This window comes from Cebus imitator, unplaced genomic scaffold, assembly GCF_001604975.1.
Source record: "Cebus imitator isolate Cc_AM_T3 unplaced genomic scaffold, Cebus_imitator-1.0 Scaffold0, whole genome shotgun sequence".
In the NCBI taxonomy this organism is placed as follows: domain Eukaryota; kingdom Metazoa; phylum Chordata; class Mammalia; order Primates; family Cebidae; genus Cebus; species Cebus imitator.
Window position 1 is genome coordinate 8,934,907 of NW_016107315.1, and position 8,428 is coordinate 8,943,334.

At 46.8% G+C, this 8,428-nt stretch overlaps 1 protein-coding gene across 1 annotated transcript in view; it reads left to right on the plus strand.

The window, feature by feature from the left end:
* Positions 1 to 3,726: 3,726 nt before the first annotated feature.
* The window catches only part of CDCP1 (CUB domain containing protein 1), a 63,226-nt gene continuing 58,524 nt past the window's right edge, over positions 3,727 to 8,428 (plus strand). The window contains exon 1 of the mRNA XM_017522005.2: positions 3,727 to 3,952. Within this exon, the coding sequence (XP_017377494.1) occupies positions 3,871 to 3,952 (82 nt within the window). The 5' untranslated portion in view covers positions 3,727 to 3,870. The remainder of the gene's footprint in view (positions 3,953 to 8,428) is intronic.

The following is an 8,428-nucleotide window of genomic DNA, read 5'->3' on the forward strand; positions in this document are numbered from 1 at the left end:
AGTTTGGTTACTTGGTTGGCTTAGACTCTATTATGTTAGAAGCTCTCCACAGGTATCCTGAAATCCTGGTTGCTCATGTTTAAAAGTGAGCTATTGGCCAGGCACGGTGGCTTATGCCTGTAATTCTAGCACTTTGAGAGGCTGAGGTGGGCAGATTACACGAGGTTAGGAGTTCAAGACCAGCCTGACCAACATGGTGAAATCCTGTCTCTACTAAAAATACAAAACTTAGCTGGGTGTGATGGCAGGCACCTGTAGTCCCAGCTACTCAGGAGGTTGAGAGAGAAGAATCAGTTGAACCCAGGAGGTGGAGATTGCAGTAAGCCAAGATCATGCCACTGCACTCCAGCCTGGGTGACAGAGCAACACCTCATCTCAAAAATAATAATAATAATAATACAAATAAAAAATAAAAGTGAGATATTAAAAAGCTAATTTGGTGAGGCTTAATCAACTGAAAGCCTCATGGTAGGAAGCTGGTTAGCCTGTTTATGAGAGTCATATGTTCATATGTTTGGGTCTTTCCTCCTGTCCCAGTCAGATTCCCCAGGAGACTCTTTCCATCCTCAATATGGATAACAAAGCCCTTTTGTCTCATCCTTGCAGGCAGGTTGGGGCCAGACAGCTGGGGATCTCAGCATTCAGAATGCATATCTTCCCTTTATTAACCTACTTTTACAATGTTTCCTATGCCTTCAGCTATGCCTGGCATCCCTCAGCCTTCATCCCTAGGTTTTAATTTCTCAAGAAAACAACACTAAAGTTGTTAAACTTACCAACCCTCTAATTTGTCAAAATCTAAAGTTGGATAGTATAGTCAGACTTACATCAAGGCACATTATGATGAAATTTCAGAAACCAATGAACAAAAAGAAGATTCTACAGTGTTAGAGGCAAGAAAATGGTCTCACAGAAAAAATAAAAATGAGAATGGTTTTGGATTTCTTAAGAATGACACTAGAAGCTGGATGGGCGAGGGGCTGTTGCCCAGACAGGGGTAATGGTGGATAGGTCCAGGATCTAACCATAGTGCTTCTCAAACTTTCTCCCAGCCTGTCTTGTTTTAACTCCTCTTTCACCCTCCAGTTCCAGAATACCTTGTGCTGCCATTTCCTGAGGATATTTTTGAGGATTTCCATATTAATCATGTTATTTTCAATTTTCCCCACTACTGGCTTAGGGTTCTGCCATCTCTAGGCTCCTAAGGCAGCTGCAAGTCTACGGGGTGATTTTGCGGTTATCTTCTCTCTGTTCTCCCCACCTTTAAGGGCTTATGTATTTTTCTTTAAATTCCTGTTTTGCAGCCTTTGCAGGGTTTCAGAAGAGGTCAAAATGAGATGGGATAGTCTGTTTTAAGACTCATCTCCTTTTTTTTTTTTTTTTTTTTTTTTGTTTTTTTTTTTTTTTTTTTTTTTTTTTTTTTTTTTTTTTTTTTTTTTTAGAGGTAGAACCTCACTCTGTCATCCAGGCTGGAGTGCAATGGTGCAATCTTGGCTCACTGCAAACTCCGTCTCCCAGGTTCAAGTGATTCTCCTGTTTCAACCTCCGGAGTAGCTGAGACTACAGGTGCCTGTCACCACGCCTGGCTAATTTTTGTATTTTTAGTAGAGACGCGGTTTCACCATGTTGGCTAAGCTTATCTTAAACTCCTGACCTCGTTATTCACCCACCTTGGCCTCCCTTGTGCTGGGATTACAAGCATGAGCCACCACACTCAGTGAAAACTCACCTTTCAATCTGTCATTTTTCTCTAGCACTAGATTATAGTTACCTACATTGCTTTCCAGTTCAGAAATAACCTTTTAAAATTTACTCCTTCAGCCATGTTTGTAAAGACAAACATGTCCATCCTTGGCAATGCTTTTTCACATCCACTTGGAGGACCAGGACAGTATGTCAGGACATCTTTACTTCAATTATATAGTTGGGTTGTCATGCAAAGGATGCTGAAGTGCCTCCCTACTTTTCTTACTTCTTTCTCTTTGCTGCTACTTTCTGGAACCATCACTAATACTGCATATTTGGGAGTTAGTGACTCTTCTTCCATTTCCAGGTAGCTGGTGTCGACTATCCTGAGAAAGACAGTTAAGCAAACTTTGGAGAGAGAAAATAGTTATGAAATAACTTGCTCCTTAGGCTTACCTTGTCAAGCAACATTTCTGATATGTTGCATTCAATACATTGCCATTCTAGTACTGTGATGGTTGTTAATCTATGCGGGAAAAAATGGTGTTACAGATGCTAGGAAAAGATGCTGGGGTATACACGCCTGCTTAGAATTAGGAGAAAAGACAAATCTGTTTTGCCCTCCTGATCAGCATAAATATTTTTAAAGCGACTTTTGTCAAGATTTATTTCTCTTGGTGAATTTGTCCTTGATTCAGCGGGGAGAACCAAGAGTGTCCTTCCATTTCTCATCCTCTCCCTTCCCTGTAGTTCTCAGTTTTCCCGTCTGTCTGCACGAGGACAGCAGAGGACTAGAAGATAATCTAAGGTCCCCTCTGGCTCACACTACAGGCCCTCCCAGAAGTGGGGGTATGGGCAGGGTCGTGTTCCAAGTTCTGCCCCCCTTGATGGAATGTGGGCTTCCAGAGAGCAGAGCCAGCTCTAGTCTCATGATTAAGGACACAGAGAAGGAAGGAGTGAAGTTCCTAGGAGATGATTTTCCACCCCTGTTCACAACAACCATTGGGGAAGCCTGGAGAGCTCAGTCTCCGCACCCCCCACCCCACCCACCAAGAATTAAGCAGAAGAGTAAAGGAAAGTTTGTGTCTTTGGGACTAGAGTGTAAACGGAGGCTGTGGCATATGTTTTGGTTCCTGTCCCAAGCCTCCCAGGTTGCTCCAGGTGACCCTGGCCCAGCTTCCCGCTACCCATGAACACAAGCAGTCCCAGGGAGTCATTTTGGCAGAACCCTGGTCTGCCAGCTAAGAAATCCTGAACCACCCACAATCTCTCCTTGTGGCCTGGGCTTGGTGTGTGGCCTGCAGGGTGGAAGGAGAACCCACAGGGCCTCTGAAGACAGACAGGTGGCACTCCTGCTGCCGGGAGGAGGAAAAGAGTCCAGGGTCATTCATTTTCCATTCATTTGACAGCCCAACATTTGACGTGAATGCTTCACACCCACACTGCACACACTACTCCATTTATAATACAACTCGAGAAGGGTACATACTACTCCATCCACAGCTCAGTGAAGGGACATATACTACTCTACTCACAATTCAACAAAGGGGTAATTTACTAGCTACCCTGGGGACCCAGGTTATCTGTCTGGAAATACTGCAGGTGATCTGTGTGGAGGCTGCAGGCTCACTCTCCTGCAAACAGTAGCTGTAGCACCACCGGCTTTAAAGTCCAGCAGACCTCTGGCCAAGTCAGGTAGCAGAGGATCGAGGGCTTGGGTGGCCCCCAAATATGATTCTCCGCCAAAACGAGGCGCCTTTGTCTGCTGGACTGAAACGGGAAGGTAGACTGGCTTCCTCTATGGGCGACCTTCGTGACTCTGGACAAAGAGACCTGCTCATTCTCAGACTTGGGAAAGAGGATTAAGCCGAGAAAGATGGGGACAAGTCCGCCGCAACGCTACAATGGGAAGTAGAGGGCACCCAGCAACCCGACCCTAGGAGCCCAGCACTCTGGGCGGGAGAGGCGGTGGCTGAGGCAGGAAGAGGAGGAGGAGAGTGAGGAGGGACGCGCCAGGTCAGCCCTCGCTCCTGCTGCGCAGGGCGGGGTTGGGCCGGTCCGCCTGCGCGCAGGTGAGCGAGCCGGGGCGGAGCGCAGCTGCGCCGGGCTTGGGCGCCTGCGGCCGCCGCTCCGAGCCACCGGTCACAGTCGCTTTCCCCACCGAGGCCGAGGCGTCCCGAAGCCATGGCCGGCCTGAACTGCAGGGTCATGATCGCACTGCTAGGGGTCCTGCTGCTGGGGGCGGCGCGCCTGCAGCGCGGGGCAGGTGAGTGCCGGGCTATGGACGTGGGTGGCGCGGAGTGGTGAGCTAGCCAGCCAGCCGAGTCCGGGCGGGGAGGCGGCGGAGGGACGCCGGGTGCGAGGGTGCGAGGGTGCGGAGAGGGCGGGGGCGGCGAAGTCAAAACGCTTAGGTGGCTCCTGGTCCCAGGGCACTGTCCGGCTTCTGGGCGGGCCGCGTCGGGCGTGTTGGCCTTTCCCTCCTGGAATCAACTTTGCCCTCGGCACGTGAGCGTGTCGCCGATCCAGGAGGCTCCTGGTCCTGGAGGATAAGCCCCGTGCTGGCCGAGAAGGCGGAAAAAGGAGCGCCCCGGAGCCGAGCCCAGGCGATAGGTCCAAATGGCTCGCCGTGCGCCCTGGGGTCTTTGCCGGGGTTCTTGAGGACACTCAGGCAGGGTGTGGAAGAGATCTTTTCTCTCCAGGCTTGCCCTCTACCTCCTCGCCTGGTCCAGGGAGAAGGTGCAAGAAAAGTGCTTTCGGGCCCGAATTTCCCACAAGATCCCCTTTTTCCCTTCCGCGCGCTGCCTTCCCCTCTCCTAAAGTTGAAGAGCATTAATGCGAAAGTGAACGCGCCCAGATTTCTTTTAGGCGTCCCAGAGAAAGCTGCCAGGCGTTTGCGCCGCCACGGAGGCTGGACATTCCCGCGCCCCTCGCGCTTGTGGGCGGTGGACAACGGCAGGAGGCTGTTGTTCCAGGGATGTGTTTAAATTTTGAGTTGTTCCGGTTGGGGGAAGGGACGGTCACGTCCCAGCAACCTGTGCCAGCCAGGAAATGCTCTGTGGGCCCTGGAAGTATAGAACATAGTAAATAACCTGGTTTCTTCATGTAAGAACTTGATGTGAGGCTAGTACAGGTTTCGCGAGATTAGTACAGGTTTTGTGTTTTTTAAATAGAGTGCTCCATGAAGCCGTGCGGGTTTGACTCCCTTGGCTGCATTTAAGGTGGGTTGGTGTTTGAGGTAGGTAAATTAGATTAAGGAATAAAGGACGCAGGTGAGGTTGAACTTGGGCGTCCCGGTGACTGCCATCATTACAAATATAAGAAAGGAGCTTGTAAAATATCAATATAAGCTCCAGGAATGCTTCCTCGTTCATTCTTCAACATCAGGTGACATATTGCTGCATAACAGAAAATTTAAAACCTCATTTAAGCCACGGCATGAATTTTATATATATATGATGAATTATATATATATATATGATGAATTACATATATATATTAGATGAATTATATATATATATTAGACAGGGCCTCACTATGTTACCCAGCTGGTCTCGAACTCCTGAGCTCAAGTGATCCTCCCACCTGAGCCTCCCAAAGTGCTGGGATTACAGGTGTGAGCCGCTGCGCCTGGCCAATGAATTTTTACTATAATTTCTTAGGACTGAATTTTCAAGATTCTCTTTGAATAAAAAATAGATTAAGAATAAAAAGGAAGTGAAAATATGTGTAAATGTGTGCTGAGAAAAAAGTGTGCCTACAAATCTTGGAGCTGTATTGAAACTCTGGGAATTGTTTGAGATATTTTTGGCTTTCTGTGATAACAGTAGAGAACTCCTCCAGGAGAATAGGGTGTAAATCAAGGCATTGCTAATAATGAGAGCCTCTGTTCCTGGTCTCATTTCTCCCTGTGATCTGGGGAGGCTGCCATTTTGGTCATGAGTAGCTCCAGTGGAGTCCCTTCCAGGAAGTCCTTGACTGGCTGAGCCCTGTCTCGTGGTTCAATATATATATAAATACGTAGAAGCCTAGGACCTTTCCCTTTCACTTTCTTAAGTTCCTCCCTATGGTCTCAGGAACCAGCCCTTTGAGGCCACATCAGGCTCAATTGAGAGCTTTTGTGGTTGGAGCAGTTGCCTGTAGTCTTGAGGATCTAACTGGCAAAGGCCTTTGAGAAGTTCCTGGAGTCTGTCCTGAAAGGATAAAGCCAGAGTCCTGGCACAGTGCATTTGTTTTATAAATCTGGGAAGTCTCTTAACAAGGAAATACTCAGCAGAGTAAAAATGAACTTGGTGTCACTGCAGAGCTGAAGGGTAAAGGAAAGTTTGTGTCTTGGTGTGACTTAGGTATCCCCACCAACTCCTCTATTTCTGGGAGTGAATCACTGGTTACTTTGGGATTACAGCCTTTTGAAAACCTCAGTTTGGTTGCTTTCTAAGAACCACTCAGATACCAGAATCCAGGTCAATGACCCCGATCTTGCCACCACTGTTTCTTGCCAAAAATGTGAGTAGACAGATCCAATGATGTGTTTACACACCCTGGGTGAGTGTGGGTGTTCATTATATTTCTGATTCAAATGAGGAACTACTGGTTGTTGTCTGGAATGTGTAACTGACAGGGCTGATGAGCCTCCCTCCTCCACATCCCCACAGATAGGCATGACGTGGAGTCAGACATGTTAGCCCCAGGGCTCACCTCAGCTGCTGCCATTTCATCTGTGATGGTTGCACACCTTGCATATACACACACACACTCTTCTGGTCATTCTCCCTGGCTATCAATGTGGGTGAAGGAAGTTAATAATTAAGATGTTTTAAGTAGCATATGGCTATTGTAGAAAAAGTGGCAATAAATATACCCAAAATGGAAAAAAATTATCTATGAGCAAACTGCTTTGTTCGCTTTGATGCAGCCTCCTCATTGTGTGCACATGCACGCTCATGAACACAAACCCAAACTGGGAGCATCCCATTGTACAGCTTTAACCAGTCCCCAATTGTTGGACATTTAGGTTGCTTCCAGTTTTTCCTGTTAAAAATAGAACATGTCCAACAATGTTACTTGTATCAATTTTAATAGGTCTTATTCAGTGAAAAGGCACTTGAAATTACGTAGCACAGATTAGAAAATAACACGAGGGGTGAACCATTACCATCATGTTGCAGAGGTTATAAAATAGTATGAACTGGATTATCCCATTTTGATATATCTGAGAATGTGTTCTTTGGCTGTGCTGCTCTGCATGCTCTTATTTTGTCCAGCTACAGTTCTGGAAGCAGCGCTGCTGGGATGAAGAGTAGAGAGGCTCTTAGGACTTTGGATGAGTGTTTCCGTGTTACCCGTGGAGAGCCTGTCCTGGTGTGCTTCCCGGCCATCGATGTGTTAGTGCCTGTTTCTCACATTCTCCCAGGCTCTCCTCATTGTTGTTTCACCAGCATCTATGGAAGAAGCATTTTCCTCTCTCCAATTTGGCAAATAGGATCTGGACCGTGTTAGTAGATTCTCAAGAGTCTCAGAAGCACCACCCCAGCTAGATGTTACTAATAGCTCACCAGTGGTTTTTTTTGCCAAAAGAAAACAGAACTGGGTCTCTTGGCTTATAACACAAGCCTCACCTGCATTTTTGTCTAGCAGTGCTGACCTGGGTTTGGATGGCAAGGGGTGAGGTGGGAAGTGGGTGGGGAGAAGAGTCAGCTGGTCAGAAAGACCCCTGATTGACGTCAGTGTGGGTGGGACAGTGGGAGATGATAAGACTACTGATGTGGGGGACCTGTGGCTAGGATTCTCTGCCTTGGTGGTTAAGAAAGTTTATATCTAGCTGGGCGTGGTGGCTCACACCTATAATCCCAACACTTTCGGAAGCTGAGGGGGTCAGATCACCTGAGGTTAGGAGTTCAAGACCAGGCTGGCCAACATGGTGAAACAACGTCTGTACTAAAAAATACAAAAATTAGCCGGACATGGTGGTGCACACCTGTAATCCCAGCTATGTGGGACACTGAGGCATGAGAATCACTTGAACACAGGGGACAGAGGTTGCAGTAAGCCGAAATCATGCCACTGCACCCCAGCCTGGGCAACAGAGCAAGACTTTGGCTCAAAAAAGAAGAAAAGTTTATACCCCTTAATTATGATTCTAAATTATAAAAATTATGCCTCAATCAAATTATTCCAAACCACTTCCCACAACCTTGTAATTTGCCCATAATCTCCTGGGCAGCTGGCAGCATTTTAGACAACCAGGTGAGGAGCACCAATTCCTTCCCTCACCTCTTTGTAGCCCTGGTTTTGTATCTGGTCCATGAGTTCTTAAAAGTATGAATTACTACTGCTACTTGTAATAGCCAACACATTGAGCATTTGCTGTGCCTGCCACTCCTCTGAGGGTTTTGCACATAGGCATATTCTGATTAACATCAGTAATCTATTCCTGAAAAACAGACATTCTGCATGAAAGCACTAAGCAACACCATACATCTCATTATTTCATGTGGGAAAAATTATAGCAACCCACTGCACAGCGACACAAAATCTCTAACAGTTTCTGAAAGCGTGATGAAACACAGGAAGATAACCTTATATAATTAACCAATCCCGTTAAGCATAAAGTGCATAAGACATCACTTGAGGACCACCAAACCATGTACTTGGTTGTTTGCAAACAGTTGCTTTGTGTTCAGTAACATAGGGCACCTCCCTTTGTTGATACTTGATCCTGACATTTTTTTTTTTTTTTTTTTTT